The sequence below is a fragment of the Cupressus sempervirens genome, chromosome 4, assembly GCF_028749045.1.
Source record: "Cupressus sempervirens isolate cs-2001-9-10 chromosome 4, ASM2874904v1, whole genome shotgun sequence".
Taxonomy (NCBI): Eukaryota; Viridiplantae; Streptophyta; class Pinopsida; order Cupressales; family Cupressaceae; genus Cupressus; species Cupressus sempervirens.
This window is the reverse complement of record NC_143121.1, coordinates 489,933,856-489,954,158: the sequence shown is the minus strand read 5'-3', so window position 1 is coordinate 489,954,158 and position 20,303 is coordinate 489,933,856. Positions and strand designations below refer to the sequence as shown.

The 20,303-nt window shown below is 34.2% G+C and overlaps 1 protein-coding gene across 2 annotated transcripts in view; it reads left to right on the top strand.

Annotated features, from left to right (window-relative positions):
• SPPL2 (SIGNAL PEPTIDE PEPTIDASE-LIKE 2) overlaps nucleotides 1-18,094 on the top strand; it is a 261,784-nt gene extending 243,690 nt beyond the window's left edge. For both annotated transcript variants that reach the window (XM_089825624.1, XM_089825622.1), the window contains 2 exons: nucleotides 17,259-17,339; nucleotides 17,464-18,094. In XM_089825624.1, coding sequence (XP_089681750.1) covers nucleotides 17,259-17,339; nucleotides 17,464-17,570 — 188 coding nt within the window. In that variant the 3' untranslated portion in view covers nucleotides 17,571-18,094. The remainder of the gene's footprint in view (nucleotides 1-17,258; nucleotides 17,340-17,463) is intronic.
• Nucleotides 18,095-20,303: the final 2,209 nt, after the last annotated feature.

Below are 20,303 nucleotides of genomic sequence, written 5' to 3'. Positions count from 1 at the left end.
TGAAGACTGTTTTCTGCATATCCAAGATATCATTGCTGATACTAAACTGAAACAACATCCTGAAGTACTTTTCCTGTCTTTAACACTTCCACTTCAATCTGAATCAATGAATCCATGTAAGTCTAAGCCAACCTTCTCGTATTTGAGTCGAAAATTAAGAGTGCCTTGTAAGTATCTCATAATGTGTTTAACTGAAACTAGGTGAATCTCCTTTGGGTCAAACATAGACTGGCTTACTGCATTAACGACATAGCGAATATTAGGTCTTGTATTTACTAAGTACATAAGGGATCCAATTATTTGTTTGTAGAGAGTAGAAACTATGGAAGGTGATTCTATAGTTGCTTCTTTAAGTTTATGTAGATTAGTCTTGATTGGAGAAGACAGAGATTTGATATTCCACATTCTGAATCTCTTGAAAATGTTTGACGTATAGTTCCCTTGATTAAGTATGATACTGTTAGAATTTTGTCGTACTTCCAACCCTAGGAAGTAATGAAGGAGTCCTAAGTCTTTCATCTCGAATTCTCTAATTAGATCTTTCTTGCATTGATCTACAAGATGATCATCACCGGTTATTAATAAATCATCAACATACAATATTAGAATTACCATATCATCTTTATCTCTTTAATAATATAAATTTGGATCGGCTTCATTCTTGGAGAATCCAAAGCCGGTGAGATACTTATCAATTCTTTCATGCCAAGCCCTTGGAGACTGTTTAAGCCCATAGAGAGCTTTCTTGAGTCTGCAAACAAAAATGTTAGGATCATGAGTTTCAAATCTTGCAAGTTTCTCGACGTATTCTTCTTCTGTAATCTTTCCATTTAGAAATGTTGTTTTTACATCCATTTAATGTACTTTCCATCCTTTTGATGCGGCAATTGCTAAGACTACTCTTACGGAGGTATATCTGGCAACAGGAGCAAAGGTTTTGTCATAATCAATCCCTTCTTTCTAAGAGAATTCTCTGGCTCCAAATCTAGCTTTATACTTCTCAATGCTACCGTTAGCAACATGCTTTATTTTAAATATCTGCTTGGGAGAAACAACAGATTTTCCTTTAGGTCTTGGAACAATTTCCCAAATATCATTTTTCATAATAGATTGGTATTTTTTTGTTATAGCTTCTTTCCAAGCTGTATGTTTAATAGCATTAGAAGGATTGGTTGGTTCTGTTTTGGATAAATCACTCATATTTGCTATATAACTAGAGAATCTTTTAGGTCTTTTGCTTTCTCTGACTGTTCTAGAAGGTGCAGCAAAGTCTTGAGTTGCCTCGACTGTTTTAATGGCCCAAAGTGGTCTATTATTTGAATTTTGAGTTTCTTCAAGATTCAAGTTTTGAATTTCATCTTCAATTTCTTCTAAGTTCTCCCTTTGGGACCCAGAGTCACTATTTCTTTCAAAACTAGATAAAGGAGAAGGTTCTTTAGAACTTAGGGCTCTTTTGAATGCAAGATCTTCTTCAAAAATCACATCTTTAGTAAGTTAAATACTTTTTTGTCTAGTCCTATATGCCTTAGATGTTTCCCTATACCCTATAAAAATACCTTTCCTCCTAAAGCGTTCCAACTTGGTTCTCTTTCCTTTGGAACATGGATATATACAGGGCACCCAAAAATCCTAAGATGACTTATATTGGGTTTAACCTTAGTAAATACTTTTTTAGGAGTTTTATCTCTAAGGTAAGAGTGAGGTATTCTGTTTTGAATATAGACAGCAGTACAAGAGGTTTCTACCCAAAGATAATATTCTAGATTTTGATAAAAAATCATAGCTCTAGCAACTTCTATAATTGTTCTATTCTTTTTTTCTGCTTTCCCATTTTGTTTTGGATTATAAGGAACGACATACTCCCTCTTAATCCTTGATTCTTTACAAAACCTTTTAAACAAGTTTGAGGCATATTCCCTTCCGTTATCAATTCTAAGGGTTTTAATTTTATGTCTTGAAAAGTCTTCAGTTAATGTTTTGAATTTTTAAAAATCTCTTTAGGATTTCTTCCAATTCTTTGCATTTTAAGAAGTAAATCCATGTTTTCCTAGAGAAGTCATCTATGAACAAAATATAATACCAGAATCCTCCAATAGAAGGAATAGACATGGGTCCACATAAATCTGAATGAATTAATTCTAATACATTATTTGTTTTTCTAGTGCTATCATGAAATGAACTTCCAGTGTTCTTACCCAAAGCACACCCTTTGCATATGCTTGAGTGGTCTTTATTTAGTTTAGGTAGCCCAGTAACCATCTTCTCCATAGTTAATAAGGTTTTGAAATTTAGATGCCTTAATCTTCTGTGCCATATTTCATTTATGTCTGTAGCTTCATGAATTAAGGCTTGAATAGGTCAACTAGATTTTGTATTCAATTCATACAAGTATCTTTTTCTCTGACCAATCAACTTCGCTTTCTTGATTGAGGAGTTCTTTGCCCAAATTATTACTTTTCTGTCCATGAATGCAACATCATGCTTATCATCTTCTAGTGCTGTAATTGACATTAGATTTCTTTTAATTCTTAGTACGTAGAGTACACCTTTGAGAAGAAGAGAATTCTCAGATTTTAGCTTCAAGGTGCAATTTCCAATTCCTTCGACAAAATGTGCTGAATTATCACCAATGGTGACTTCAACATTAACCTTTTCTAATAAAGAGTCTAGTAGTGCTTCTTTGTATCCCATTATGTGTTTAGAAGATCTACTATCAATTACCCATGCTTTACTTGAAATTTCATTTGATAGTGATGAGTACAATACACGATTCTCAGGATCATAGGTATATTCTTCTCTAGTAACATTTGTACAGTTTGCTTGTTGTTTAGAATTCTCAGGACAATTAGATTTGTAGTGTCCAAACTTTTCACATTTGAAACACTTCATTTTGGATAAATCTTTCTTGGGTTTTTCATTGTTTTGATTTGTTTTTTTTTCTTGAAATGCTTCTTCTTGCCCTTATAGGAGTTTGTATTAAGAACACAAAGTTCTTAATCTTCTGTTTTTAGTTTCCCTCCTTTCTTTAGTTTTCTAGATTCTTGTTGAAGACAATCATTCTTAAGTCTGTTGAAGTCAAGAAGATTATCTCTGGTACTTATTCCTTGTGCAAAAGTCTCCCATGAATCTGATAATCTATCTATAGCCATTAGTGTTAATTTTGTGTCACTAATAATGGTTCCTATACTTCACAGTTCATCTCTAATGCAGACGACCCTTAGGAAGTAAGAATTCATTGATTCTCCTTTCTTTATCTGAATGTGATTTAGTTTCCTTTTCAGTGCAAGAACCCTAGTTGCATTGTTGACCTCATGTGCATTTCATAATGCTTTCATCATATCAAATGTAGTTTGATGTTTTGTAAGCATGGGTACGATATCATTTTTTACTCCATCTAAAATGATTTGAATGACTTTTCTATTTCCTCTGCTCCAGATAGATTTATGAGGTTAAACTGGAGGTTGTTTGGATGCTCTATCAACAAATTATTTTACATCATTTTCTTCAAGAATCATCATGATTCTGAATTTTCAGGTATCAAAGTGTTCTTTCGCATCAAACCTGTCCTCGGGTCTAATTGTGTATCCCATTGAAGATAGGAGATAGTTGCTGGATATATATGAAGTTTGATTACTGAATTTCGCAGAGCCTAGGCTCGACTACTAGAGCTCTGATACCATGTAAATATTCTGCTAATTTTGTGCTTTTGATCAGACTTGTAAACAATCCTTTGTTGGTGAATAACGAACTTCTTAAACTCTGATGTATGGAGGAATGATCAACCTTTATTTTGATCTTAAATAGTTGTATCTCTGCAATATATTCGCTGGATATTGTTGCTTGAGAGAGCAGACTGAAATGTATTTGTGTGTCCTCAAAACTACAACAATAACCTCCCTAAATATCATCACTAAAGGGCATGTCCCTCAAAGGGACATGTCCCTTCCTAAGTCGACATATATAACCTCTCTAGAAATCGGCGATCTGCAAGTGAAATCATTTTAGTTACTAACACATTGTGTTAAATTTGTAATGAATATCAAACAACTCCTTAAGAGATCGCCGGCTCACAAGAGGAGTATATAACTTAATGCCATACGTATGATATTTAAGGTGAGAAGATCAAGTGCAGTCTGCACATTCAGACCTATAGATTATCTGGTTACATACTTAACATGATTGCAGTTGATTATTTAAGGCAATGAATATATGATTAGCAGCTGTGATATCATCTTGTTCGTAGTATAGCTGCATTACAACTTTGGCTGATACTAAAGGTTATTTGAATGCACATTCAATCTCCAGGCTCAGAAAATTTCAGAGTTGAATATTTGCATTTAAATAATCGCATTCTCAGAGTTTATAAATATGTAAATAAATTTGTTGTAGGCATTGTTGCAATTAGAATTCAGAATTTTTGCATTGTGTTCATTCATTTATTATTGTCAAAAATAACCCCCATTTTTTTTCTATCAAAACACAAAGAATTACAAAACGATTTCAAAACCCGAGCAAAATATCTTCATCGAGAGCCAGCAGGGCTTCTTACAATGATATCAGAGCTTGCATGATAAGTGTTTAATAAAATGTCAAATAACTAGAAGTCAAGTTAGAACCGGTTAGGGTTCTTTACATATATATGTGCGTGGGCGTATGTGCATGCATATATATGTATGTTTTTATGGATGTATATGTATATGTGTATATGGATGTGTATGTATGTGTATATATGTGTATGTATTTTATATATGTAAAAGCTTTTAAAAATATATAGAATTATAGATACTTTGATAATATGATACTTCATCATTGATTAATAGAAATGCTAATGTAATGTCCCTTCCTTAGGAAGTTTAGAATACAACAGAGGTTGGTTTATAATCAGGAGTTCTCGTAGGTCAACAGAGTTGTTGGGGAACCCAACCAGGGTTAGGGAGCCTTGTGGGAACCTTTGCAAACTTTTTAAGATATTATGATAATGCAACCTCCTATTTTTTGGAGAATCCCTATTTTTGACTTTTTACGAGTTATCCAAGAGAAGGTTTGGGAAACATTTTGAGCCATTGCAAATGGTTTCAGACAGTTTCGTAGAATTGAGGAGGGGTTCCTAATTTTTAGGGAGGACTGACATTGTGTAGTAAGCTATTTTCCTAAATATAAATAATAATTATATTATCACTGAAAAAATGTTACTTTCCATATTCACATGCATGAAAGATAGTTGCAACAACTATTTTACATATTCATATGAAAGAGACTATTAGTTATCAAAAATTAATTGAATTCTAGTTAATTGCTTATATCAACGAAATGAAAGGAAGTTCAATTTGATTACTTAATTAACTACTTGAAAACGTGAAAAGATTTTAACATTAACAACTAACTAAACATAACTTCAGCTCAACTTTGGAAAAAGGTATACAAAAGCAAAATACACGGTAAGAGAAGGAGACATGAATGCAGGTTCTTCTGTGTTGAGAAAGTCCTGGCATCAGGTGGAGAGGAGAAGCATTGTTAGAGGCTTAACTCCCCAACTATGGACCCTATGTATCCCTATACAATCTCAATTGAGAAAGGCCCTCCTTGCATAGGATTAGGTATGAGAACACCTTTGTCCTGCCACTGAGCGTCCTAGCATTAGAGTGTCAACTTCACAGCTGGCTAGGCTATGAACTCCTTTCATCAACCTATCCATTGGACTGCAAGCTATCCTGACCTCTAGTGATCATAGTAGCATCATGAGCCACTATACATACCCTGGTTAGGGATTTACGTGGACATTGTGTGCCCAATCAGCCACTGCCTGATTTGACAACAAGACTTATATTCTTTGACCGTCATGAATTGACTCAGTTTAGTATAATTGCTTATATTCACCTATTATTTAGTTTTGTACTAATTTCCCAACTTTTGTCTTGCATGTTATTTCCCATAATCAATTGTTTTGGCCATTCTCGATGAATCTTGGTCTTGTTGTCCATGATTCTTGATTAACTCTATTTACCCCAGAGAACATTTATCTGTCCAACCTGGGCCTATAACAAATATTGCAAAAAAGTTCAAGATAATTCATAAACAATATTGTCATCTCTCTCTGTGATGGTGCCTTTTCTTATCTCAGAGGCATATGGATTATACCCTTGTTTAAGAATGCACAGATTATGTTCTCTTTCCCAATTACTCAAGTTCTGAAATGAAAACATGAAAATATACAAGTATTTCAAACCAACTTCATATAAGCATCCATACTAAATAGCTGACATATATAATCAATTCATTCAACTCATGGATCCTAGTCCGTCTGGCTCTATCCATAATATTATTAGACAAACATTCCTTCTACTATCTCAAAACTTAGAGCCTTCATTCTTAATAAATTAGAAAAAGCAAGGTAAGGAAGACGCACAACCTGGCTATATTAATAGAGGCATGCCACCCTCATTTGCTGGTATAAACTTGCAATTTGGCTTGGCATGCCTCCTTGTACGATCCAATCTCCCGTTATGGCCGAGATAGCCGATTATGGACAGGGTATAATAATGCTTGCACTGGCTTGGAGCTAAAGAATGAAATCACAGGTATGAAACTATCCTAGGTATTGAAACTTATCTCAGAGTATAGAAAAATGGCTCACGTTTTTCATGCATGCTCGTGTTACAAGTTATAATTCTCTGGGAAGGAGTTATGAGCAAGATAATTGAAAGGTGGCAAAACATAAGTTACATTCTTGATTTGAATATCCAAAAAGTCACAAATAAAAAGTTGATGGAAGAAATAATAATAATGGACCAATGGAGATAATATAAAAACATTGACAACAGATGGAAGTAATAATAATTTTACTCATGTTTTATTATTTATAATGACACCAGTTTGTATCTACATATATTTGTATATGTATGTACACTCACATAGTATTCTAAATAAATGTATTTGTGTCTATATGTTGTGTTTTAAGTAATGTATACATTCATGTACGTCATATTTGAATGTACGCATATGTTATATATATCATGGTTACGTGGAGACTCGTCTCCCCCTAAAAGACACGTCTCGGAGATGGAGATGTGTCTTAGATACTTTATGCATCTCTAGAGACCTCAAAAAAGGTTGGAGACTTCATGATGACGAAGTCTCTAGAAGTCTCCCAGTCCCCTAATCGACAAAGTGAAGTCTCCCAAAAGTCTCTTGATAAAAAATAAATGTAAAATATAATATTAAATTATTTAAGTATTTTAGCCCTCATTTTAATGTTTTTAATGCAAAAATTAAGACCAATGACAATTTAAATGTTTTTTGGAGAGCAAAATAGCTGAAGACCTTGAGATGGATGATCACAACCTTGTGGAGTACATGATAGTACCATCGACATACTAGTACTAAATAGATTCTGGTTTTTGTTTACTGTACTAAGTTTTGTGATATTGCTATTAGGATTTCGCTGTGTGATTTTGAGTCAAACTCATTGACCTATGTTTCATGAGTAGTGATTCAACATGAATCCATCTTTCATGAGAATAAATGGAACACTTAGCACCCATTAGATCTAGGTCATGCTCACAGGGGTGAAGCACCGAGACTTCCTGGAGGTCACCCATCACAGTACTACTCTAGCCTGAGCGCGCTTAACTACAAAGTTTCCTCCATGGTTAAACCCAAAGCTTGCAACCCCATTTGCAAGCTAAGTTTGTTCATTTTTGTTTGCATATCGACAATTTGGCATCAAACTATACCTTTTCGAATTTAAAATTTGAATATGTAATGATAATCTCAGCGATTATCAATTTGATGTGATGATGATCATATGCAATATCCAGAAAACAAGTATGACTATGAGATATAGTAATGTGATTATGTGAGTTTATTGAAATATTTGAGTCTATTTTAATGTGATAGTACTAATATTATTTACTTTACTCTTTTAGTTTTACAGTGTTATTATTTTGGATTTAGTACTAGACTCTTTAAAGTTTAAGCTATAAAAAAAGAATTGCCATCTCCAAGTACCCCTGTCTCCTATTTTTAAAAAATTAGCATACCGGTACCAGTATGAGTACCAGAGACCTCCAAGTCTCCCCATCTCCTGGTGACCTTGGTATATATGTATGTACATGCACAAGTACATGTAAGCACCATGGTATCATTATATTAGAATATGTTTGTGATTCAATTTCTTAAAAGTAACAACTGTTCTTAGTTCAATTCATGCTGAAATGGATACTTTATTATTTTATTAAATGTTTTGACCCAGTGAGCTCATGGTGATCACTTGGTATACTCAAGCTTGTCTAGTTTGTTTTCCCTTGGCCATGGTGGTTTATGACTCATCCTTGTTTGCTCAATGGTAGGTTGAAGTCCTTATGCTCATTTCCTCTTTGGCAATGCTTTCCCCCCTTCATTGCATTCTTGCAAAAAGAAATTAAAGAAATTACCATGGTAATAACATATTTCCAAATCGTTTAATAAAAAATCAAATAATCATTTAGCTAAATCATTTTCCATTCATATAACATCATAACAATAACCAATATTTCTAATTTTCATGAATCATAAGGAGTAACCAACAGTTCAATTTCACATGAAACCATAGCAAATAAATAATTTAACCATTCAACTCATCTTCGTATAAAGTCTCAATAGCTATATAGAATATTTTAAAATTAAGCAAAATAGGGATGTATTTAGACATCATCCTTGAATTGGAACAATCAGTTTTCAGTTTGGAGCTCAGGTGATGGATCAAAGAATAAATTTGAAATATTAACATAGTAACACGGGGACGTGTCCTCCTCTTTTTGCCCCACATCTTGGGGACTCTCCTTCCCCGTCCCTAGTGGCGCCACCAGATTCTGCGACCTCTGCCTAAGATGAGGGGCATCTTGGTGTTGACTATTTGCTGATTTGACTATTTATGTTCAATGTTCGATCTTCCAATTCAATGCAATGTTCAATTATATAGTCTTTTACATCTTTACATCTTATATTGCAATGCATGTTTTCATAACTAGCATTTTAACTACCATATGTATATTATATACAACCCCTTCCGTCCCTACCACAGTCCCGCCATTGCCCCCCCCCCTCCCACCATCCCCAAATTAAGGTCCCTCTATCCCCCTGTCCCAGACACTTGTCGCCCCATTCCGTCGTACCCCTGTCCCGTAGGGTGGTGTATCTATGAATATTAAAGTTATTACTTTAATGTTTTATTTTTAAATAAAATAAAGTTATTTTCAATAGAAATTACTTTATAATATATTATTGCACTAAGTGCCCCTTCATCCCTAGGAGACAATGTTGTTTTAAAAGGTGGTCATTTGATTAATGTTGAATAAGGTCCTTCAAGTGGTCAAATTCTCTAAGGAGGGAGAGTAAAATTTAAAATAAAACTTTATTTAAATAAAGTGGAATAAACAAATAGCCGATTAGGGTTTGGAGTGAATACATAACTAGATGGGGGATTCATTGGAGACAATGTTGTTTTAAAAAGTGGCCATTTGATTAATGACAAATAAGGCCCTTCAAGTGGTCAAATTCTCTAGGAGAGAAAAAATTAAAATAAAACTTATTTAAATAAAGTGGAATAACAAATAGTTGATTAAGGTTTGGAGTGAATAAATAAATAAGTGGGGGCTTCATTGGATGAATCAAGCATTCATTTTTACAGCAGAGAACTGGATTTGAGTTTTGTGTAAGACTTTGAGGAGCAGATCAGGTCTTTTGGGAATGAAAACTCTTAGAAGATTGAGTACCTACAAGTGTGTGAGATCATCTAATCGGGCAATCCTTCAATATCAGCTTGTTCGAAGAAGGAATAAGTGGATCAGTAATCTTGAATAGCAGATTTAAGGGATCAGATTGTAGAACTGGGTTGTTTGGAGCCCAAAGATTCCTTAACAACAGCAAATTAAGCCTGTCATACCTTCCTTTGGTTAATTGTAGTAATTTTCTAGCTGGATGTAGGGTTTAGGGGTGATTATGTAATGTCCCCTTTTTGGGACATTAAGAACTCTAAAGTTAAATTCATAAAATAATAATTTTTGGCTTAAGAGAGCTTAATGAAAAGTTATAAAATTGGTTGATTTAATATTATTGAGTTAAAGGTGACAGAGAAGGAAAAGACGAAAGGACAGGAAAAGGGAATTGAAGGGTCATTGATTTGAGCATAAAAGAGGGAAACTTTCTTCATTTGAGCATGCTTGGTTTATGATTCAGATTTCAGTGTCTCTCATGGAGAGTTATTTGGAAAGCTTCAGTTTTCATCTAACTTGAGGATGGAAACCCTTGTGCCGGTAGACAATGGGCGCAATTCCATTGTCCGTGGAGACGTCACATCAGGCGTCTCATGTTTACTAACAGGTTCTTTTCTTAGTTTTCCAATCTGACTATAAAATTGTGTTTAAGATTGGATATTTGATAGCTAGATATTGTACTGCATCAAATGCAATAATATATGGGATATTTTAATGAACATTTTCTGGTATATTGCTGGTATACTCTGTTGGTTTTAATTGCAAAACATATATGTTATTTTTTAAAAATTATTTGAAGATCAAACTGAGCAAATATCCATTGGGGATATTACAGTTGTAGCGGAGCAATGTATCCTGCTAACCTGTGAGGTTACATAAAAAGTAGAAATCGATTAAGCCTTTCAGTATTAATCAAGCAGGGATTCGTTTTCAGAAAATTTATATCATAGTAAGGTCCACAATGAAAGTTGCTGGAATTGGCAAACACTTGTTTTTAGGCGGCATATCTATCAGCGTAAAGTTTGGACCTTTTATATTGAAGTGGGTTCGAAAAGGTCTTAGAGGATATACATTTCCTTCAAATATATCAGTGTGGTTGGATTAATAGCCGGCATGAGATATTAAAAATGATACGAGAAGTGTGCACAAAACCATCTAGAATCAATGTTCTCTGTAATTTTTGGGTATTGCTGTGATTAAGTAGGTGTGAAAACCTTCCGGGGGAGTTTATGTAATGGCAGAGATTCATTGAGCAGCGTTGTATTGCATTGAGCACAGAGACATTGAAACTTGATGCCAATCTATATAGTTGGAGGAAATATTTTTTTGAATTTAAGCCCTCCTATTGGCCTTCACGGAATTAATCATGAGCTGAGTAAAATTAATATTGGCAAGCAAATAGTTGAAGTGTCTGGGCTGAACATTTGAAGAACATTAATATAATCTCCTTGAGATTGCCGTGTTCAATTCTTTGTCGTGAATCTGGAAATTGAAGTCGTCTGGGCATTACAAAGGCGAGTGAAAATTAAGATCGTCGCTCTCTGAAGTTTGATGACAACTATTTTATCAGGGTCAAGCTTTGTTAAATCGTGACAATAGGGTATACCACATTAAAGTCTTCATCATAGATTGGGAATACGCATGCAAAAGCTTGTCGGGATTATTAAATTTTGTCATTTTGAAATTGGAAATTTATTTCTGTGCAGTTGTGATAGTCGCAGGAAAGATTAAAGACATTGATTATTTGAAGCTTGAGTTTAGCATTGTTGGTGCCGATAACGCCTCGTAGCCTTAGCTAGACAGAAGTGTCTTGATTGCCAGGAGTTGGAACAAAGTTCCTTGAGGACATCTCCAACAACTGTATTTCCGGCAATGTGGAGTGGATACATAACACAACCTTCGTTGAAAAGGACCCATTAATAATTTTTTTTTTGGGCCAAATCATTCATAGTGGGTGATGTTTCATATATTGCCGTAAAAAGAAGAATTGGGCAAATATTAATCAAGTTCAGGTTGAATTACCATGTGCGGCTATTTACTTAAGAAGTGTGGATTACTATATTGGTGCAAAGCTGTATGAAGGAATTAAAATTATTTGAATGTGGGGCCGGCTAATATTTGAAATTTCTTGTACTTAACTATATTGGCAACTATAGTCCGCTTTAATATATTCACTGCAATGGTTGTGTTCCGTTATCATTGAGGAATATTGAGCCGTCTAGAGAGAGTAACGTCCCTGACAAAATATCATTGCAAGGGGTTGCAAAATTTCATTAGTGCAGTCTAAGTCTTTGTGTGTATCTTATTTCCATCAATTGGAAAATTTCGGTAATGACATATACAATTACGTCCTGAGGAGTTATTAGGCATACAATATTATTTTTCGGCCACGTTGGAATTTTGCAGAATACAGGGAGACCCTTACAGAACATCCAATATATTTTGGTACCGAAAGACTTTCCAGCCAGACCGGGCATTTTTTATAAATTATATATCGTGGCTGGTAGTGTGAAACCAAACTAGAGACTCCTTTATAGAAAATTCTATGATCAGTAAATGCAAATCGTCCATAATTTAGTGGGAAGCTTTAATGAGAATGAGTTGGTATGTGCAGTTTCATAAAATTTTTAAAGGGGGGCTCGCAATGCTAAGATTGTTTAATAGTATGCCACGATACTTACCAGACAAGTAGTTGCAGTTTATTAAAAGGTGCATAAGTGCATAAAGTGGACTGCAAAACAAAGAAAATTTACAGATTACCTTAAGTTACTTGATGGCTCACTCAGGTTGAGAGCTTTTGGCATTTTAGTGACTTGAACATCATGAATACAGAACCCTTCAAGCAGTTGGTGAAGCTTCTGGAACATGCCTTTTATGATGATATCCCTACAAGAACAGGTCTGAGAAAAGTTTTGGTGCTGGTATTGTGATTCTCTTATCACAGTGTGAAGATGATGTGCATTGATTATGTCAGGACAATGTTCTAATTCAGTGAATATTATCTCTGGATCAGTGTCAATAATATTTCTGCACAATATATGGCAATATCTAAGACAGAGACAACTTGAAATATTGATGAACTGTTGACTGTCATGTATACCTCTATGGGTGTAAGCACAAACTTAATTGCTATTGCCTCCAAATCCAACATAGTGAACGAATGAATTTAATTTCAACTCAGAAAGCAGGGATTGACAAGCAGCAAGCCGAGTGCTTTTCAAAATTACATCTAAATTCTGATATCTGATTGTGATGACTAAGAGCAGCTAAGTGTCTGATGTTATGCCCATATCATGAATTAGCGATTTAAGACTTCTTGGTTGTAACTTGTGAGGGACATTTGCTTACTTTGTTCATTCGATCATACGTTGCAATACAATCTGGTATCTTTCATTTCAGTTGGAGTCAACAAAAGTGCAACTGAACCTTTTTTGGGTTGTTACAAATGAGGAATTACATGGCTACAAAAAACTCAAGAAAGACATTGTTAAATTGCAACAGCAGTTGGCCCAAAATTTCCAACCCGATATGAGGACTGAAATAAAAAGCATATATGATGAGTACAACAAATTTCCCTCCATAGATTAAAAAAGAATTACCCTTCATGGATTATGTTGACTTTCATCCAAAGCTGCAAAACAAGACTGAAATGGCAAAAAAAAAATATTATGATTGGGCCCAGGATCTCCTTATGAAATATGAGTGCAGATATATCTCCTTATGAAATATGAGTGCAGATATTTGTATGAGAAAGACAATAATCAGCCTGCTAGTGATCTTGAAAAAGAAGACCAACCAACTATCACACCTTCTCATGATCACATAGGAGATGTTAAACATGGTACAGGGTTATTGATTGGTAGTTTGGAGGTAGAGGTCTCTCACTGGGCTGAAGACACTAGTGATCTTGATAAGCATGTTGATAAAACTTTGGAGGAGATTGTCCAACTAAACACTGATAAGGACTTGACATCTTTTGTGAGTGTTGATGCTGATTTTGATTCAGACTTGTGGGTCTCTACATTTGGTATGGTTTCTCCTTGTGATTTATTAATTTCTGAATATGATGCTGCCCCCAGTTTTTTTTCACAATTGAGTATAAATGGTGGCATTGATGATATGGATATGTATGTTGAAACACTTCCTCCGACCTCATATGCATTTGACTTATCTCATACACCTACTAGTTCACCTTATTTGGAGAGTCAAATGAAAGCAACAGAACATTAAGTTATTGCAGCTGTGTCACATTTTGACAACATTTATGAGATGGTTGAAAAATACTTTTGGAGGGAACAATTAGAGAGAAGACAAAAAGGACTTCAAGGGGAGTTCTTACATTTGCAAGTAATTAAGGAAGGGATGAGAACAATGAAATCAGATAGCCTACAGCTTCTTTCAGATTGTGATCATCTCTTTGACCTTGCACAGATTTACTCAGAAGCAGTAGGGAAGAAGGAAGCAGAAGTAGACATATGTACATATGACCTCATGAATGCCAAGGACACCCTTGAGGCTACTTTAGTGGCATTTCATGAAGCCGAAAATCAGATTGCTGAGTTAAATAATAAATTAGATTTGGCATGCTCTAGTTCAGCCCAACATTCATATATGACCATTGAGGAGGTGGTTAGTGATGATAGTGCGAGGGTTGATCAGGTTAAGCTGGACTCATCCACTTCTAGTCGGCAGATTGTATTGTATGATGAGCTATTGACGAAGGTTGAGGTTATGCACTGCAACTATACAATGATGAGTGCTCATCACTTTTCATTTGATCTACATGTGGAGGATTTGATGAGCCACAGGTGTGGGTCGACTCACAGATTAAGTTATCCATTGTGGGATGAAGGTCTGCCATCTTCGGAAGATGGTATTAGAGGCTGCAAGTATTTGAGTCAAGTGGTGATGGGAGATAAATTGTAGGGGCATCAACCAGTTTTTTATTATCATAATATGTATCCGAGTGGGTTGCTTAGTTCTATGTCACAAGGGTGTCATGCAGATACAAGTTTACAAGGCAATTATGGTGTTGGTTGCCACCAGCTAGATTACTTGTAGAGTCAGCACATCCTTAGGGGTTTTACAGAGGTTGTTTGTACTTATGAGGTTGTCGACTCCTTCACTGGTTTGTATCTCCTTGTGGACAATAGATGTGAGTTATTTTTCGGACCCAAGTATTGACACAGTGAGCAGTATATGTTGGTTGGGTTTCACTGATGGGCTTCACCAATCATGGCATGGTGAAGATGAGGTCAGAGTTGTGCAATAGGAGTCAGATGATCTTCTTGGATATGTTTTGATTTTGATGGATTCCTTTTGTGTGCAAAATTCAGATAGTGGGTGTGATGTATGTCCTTACATAGTTGAGGGAGGCGAGACAGGATGGCTTTCTGCGTCTCTCTCTTTTGAGATGTTTACTCTTGTGACACCTACTATTGAATTACTCCACGATTTCCAGCCAGGTGCAATGGTTTATGAGGTAATTTGGCAGACATTATCCTCTTCATGGGCACAAGTATTACAGGAGTTAGTGGGTGATATTAGAGACATCACACAGGTTTTTATCTAGGATCAAGGGATCATAGTGGTAGATTGGTTGCATCCTTATTGTTGGTTCAGCAATTTGACATATCTTGATTATATAGTTACTAGTACGAGCTATGGACCACCTTAGATATGGACATAGGACCCTGGTATTGGCTCGAGGAGGGAGGACTTGAAATGTCCCCTCTTTGGGACATTAAGAATTCTTAAGTCAAATTCATAAAATAGTAATTTTGGCTTAAGAGAGCTTAATGGAAAGTTAAAAAATGGGTCAAATAAATATTATTAAGGGAGTTAAAGGTGACAGAGAAAGAAAAGACAGATGGATAGGAAAAGGGAACTGACAGGTCACTGTTTTGAGCATAAAAGAGGGAAGCTTTATTCATTTGAGCATGCTTGGTTTATGATTCAGACTCTAGTTTCTGTCTTGGAGAGTTATTTGGAAAGCTTTAGCTTTCATCTAGCCTGAGAGAAACCCTTATGCCGGTAGACAGTGGATGCAACCCCATACTCTATGGAGACATTACACCAGGGACTCGTGTATTTACAGGCTTTTTTCTTAGTTTTCCAATTTGACTGTAAAATTGTGTTTTAAGATTGGATATTTGATAGCTAGTTATTGTATTGCTGATGTATAATGCAATAACATATTTTGGGGTATTTTAATGAATATATTTTGGTATCTTGCTGGTTTACTCTGTTGGTTATTATTGCAAAACATATATGTAATTTTCTGAAAATTATTTTAAGATAAAACTGGGCAAATATTTCCTGAACCACATCTCCATGCTTCCTCCTGGGTATTACATTTTGCTTCTCTTGATGAAAATTGGATTATTAACTACTCAATACCATAATAGACATTCTTCGCAATTATAGTGTATAGGCAACATTCTTTATATATAAATAATAATTGCAGATGAAAGATTGAGAAATGGTGGAGTAACTCGAGTTTGAAGTAAAAAATGAATAGTGCAGTGAACCAAAGGGGACGGAAAACTAATTTTTGTAGTATTAGAAGTATGATAGAACAGTGACAGTTAAACGAACAATAGCATTCGGGAAATTAAGATGGAAACTAAGAATCTCAAGTTCTCCCGCCATAGAAGGATAAGTCTACAAGAAATAGGGTGACAGAATTAGTAACCAACCGGGCGGGTGGAAAAATTCACCACAAAATATTTATTCTCATCCCTTCATCTTTCATCGCAATAAAGATAATTTCTGAGAATGTGCCAAAGCAAAATAAATATATCTTCATAAACAATTAAAACTTAGCAGTGAATTTTCATGATTGAATAACTTAAGAAAATGCTCAAAGAGGAAGGAGTAATACATCATTGCAGCTTTCATTTTCGCTTTCTTTCTTTGTAACTATGGGAATATGTATTTAGAGTCTAGACGAATTTTAGAGATTGCCCAATAGTTAGAAAACTAGATGCTTCGATTTAGATTGCCCAATGGTTAGAAAACTAGATGCTTCGATTTTTCCAAGATTCATATCATATTTATAGAATCATAGTTTACATATGTTAATGACTGAAATTCCGTACCTTTCAAATACCTTTTCCAGGCCTTGGGTACGTTAACCCTAGGAATCCACAGAAATTTGTTTGTTAAACAAGAACAGAAACAAATCTCTGTGAGATTCTATATTTCGCTGATTGTCAGGTAGAATGCATTGCTAGGATACTAAAATTTAAAATACTACTATTTGTCTTTGTAATCCGCTGAAAGCTTTCCTAGAAACTCATATTTCATTCAACAAATATAGATAGACAGACAGAAACAAATAAACACAAAGAAAGACTGAAAGATGGATATATAATCAATGAAGCTGAAAATTCTGTACTCTTAAAATCTTTACGATGGTATTTGGGTCTATCTTTGATGGACATCTGCTAGTATGCCGCTTATAAACAGATAATCATAAAATGTGACAAATAACTTGTTCTGCAGGCCTATTTATTACATATGTTGCGTTGAATCTGATGGATGACGGCCAACCAGCTCTTCTTTACATTGTTCCCTGTACCCTTGGTATGTCCCTATCTTACATTTTGCCGAACTTGCTTATAATTTCACATCTTAAATTCTGGGAAGGATTTATCCCCACAAACAACTATGCTATCTTTTTGTTTCATCAAATTCTGTAACTGTGCAGGCACTGTACTAAGTTTGGGTTTTTGGCGGGGCGAGCTAAGTAATTTATGGTCAAAAGGCGAGCCTCAAATGGCTTGCCCGCATGTTCCAAAGGTTGCTGCAAATTGAAGACTCCGGTTATTTGCTGTGGCTCGAACTATATTCAAACTGGAACCTTGCCCTTACGATGTGCTCGCAAGATGGATATATGATGCGCATAGTTATCCGGAGTAACACATCCAAGGGATATCGTTGCTGATTACTATTATACGTATGGTGGTTTTACATAATTTCACTAATAGTGTAATAGTGTAAGTCTGATCTTACTCTATATTTTTTAGCATGTACGTAATCTTGAGATATTAGTTTGTATACTTTGGATGTTACAAGAAAAAGTCATGTCGTGGAATAGCTACGAGACAAATCTCAGTGGTAAGTATGATGGTTTTACGTAATCTCGCTAATAGTGTGAAGTCGGACCTTATCGTATATTTTTTAGCATGTACGTGATCTTGAGATATTTTGTATGTATACTTTGGATGTTACAAGAAAAAATTGTGCCTTGGAATAAATATCTCGACAAGACAACTCTCAGTTGTAAGTATGATGTTTTATATAATCTCACTAATAGTGTTAAGTTGGACCTTACTGTATATTTTTTAGCATGTACGTGATCTTGATATATTTTGTATGTATACTTTGGATGTTACAATAAAAAGTCATGCCTTGGAATAGATATCTCTACAAGACAAATCTCAGTGGTAAGTATGATGGCTTTACATAATCTCACTAATAGTGTTACGTCAGACCTTACTATATATTTTTTAGCATGTACGTGATCTTGAGATATTTTGTATGTATACTTTGGATGTTACAATAAAGAGTTGTGCCTTGGAATAGATATCTCTACAAGACAAATCTCTGTGGTAAGTATGATGGTTTTACATAATCTCACTAATAGTGTTAAGTTAGACCTTACTGTATATTTTTTAGCATGTACGTGATCTTGAGATATTTTGTATGTATACTTTGGATGTTACAATAAAGAATTGTGCCTTGGAATAGATATCTCTACAAGACAAATCTTTGTGGTAAGTATGATGGTTTTACATAATCTCACTAATAGTGTTAAGTGAGACCTTATTGTATATTTTTTAGCATGTACGTATCTTGAGATATTTTGTATGTATACTTTGGATGTTACAAGACAAAGTCGTGCCTTAGAATAGATATCTCTACAAGACAAATCTCAATGGTAAAAACCTCTGGATGAATTGGAGAGCTTCCAAAATGATTTTCAGTTCCTTCCACAACTGTCACATTTCTAATGTTTTTCATAATCACCTAAAACCAAATTTTGTACTTCTAGTATTGAAATGATTTTAGATCTTCCGCTTTGAGGATTGTCAAAAGCAAACATGACGAGTCCAACACATCTTGTTTGATATCGGCCTTCATTGAATGTCTGCTTCTTAAAAAACCTCTTGTTTCGATGAAGGAGATGTTAAATATTAGTAAGATGCAAGAGATTTGGTGGACTTTGCAAAACATCAAACTCTTGGGCAATGTATGCATGCACATGTATGATTGCTAATCTACACGACAAATAAATAAATGAAGGATAAAATTGTTTCGATATAGATATTACGTGGTTAGCTTTTTTTTCTTAATAATTTACATAATCAAATTCAATATTTGATTGAATTATTAACATGAATAAGAAATTATTGATTTTGCACTAAACTATTTTAATATTTTTAATCATATCTTTCATTTACCTCGGTTGAAAAAGATTTTAATCACAAAGAAATTAATGGCAGTCTTTCAATTAAATATAAATTATTAATTTGAATTTGGAAAATATATTACTTTTTAATGGAGGTCTTTCATGAAATGAAATATCTTTGTCTTGTTAAATAAAGAAATAAAAATATTGTATGTATTTGTTTATTAAGTTTAACACAAACAAGATATTGGGTAGTCTTTTTTATCACTCTAAAAACAGACAACAAATTGACATTAAAGATCTCATTTGTGCCAACATTTTATAAGGGGTCATTTTTTTTTTTCTAATTTTATATTTGGTAATTATTGAAGGTTACAATGTTTTCGTTCACATTAATTGGTTTTTTTCAAACCATTCTCATTATAAACTATTTAAGATATAATTTCCAATTTGAACATATAAAGACCTTTAATTTACAAGTACATATGTCTCATCAAATGTGAAGGTGATCACGTAAACTATGTATGTGGAAGTGATATAGTGACATGAAAACTCCTTTGCTATGCCATTGTATTACATTGATTTATAGTTCAACATAGTCAATGGCATTGATTTGCACCAAAGCATCTTACACGTTAAAATCTATGAATTTTTAAAATATAGAGAAAATCTATTATATCTTTTCTTTAATCAAGGTGTATTATTAATATTGATGAAACTGTAATCATTGTGATGGTTAAAGGATGGAATCAAATGCAATACATAAATTTAAGATTTATGATTTTTTTAGTTACAAGTGTTTGAAGTCTTTATTATAAGCACTAGTTATAAAATTTTGTTATGCTTTCATATGTTATTTCATATTTTTCATTTATAGGCAAGAGACTACAACACAATGGTAACTTGTGTGTAACTTGAAAACTATAATAATGATCATTGGAAATATATATTTTACAATTTTGATTTTTTTGCCATCTTTCAATTCTTCTTAAGGAAGTCTAATTTTTTTTTTTTTTTGGGAGTTTTTTTTGTTTATTTTTAAAGTTTTCAAATATATTTGCTTCTTCCTTTGACAAATGATATGCAAAGCACTATTTTTTTTTTAAAATATTGAAAAAGAAGACTAAAGGATATAT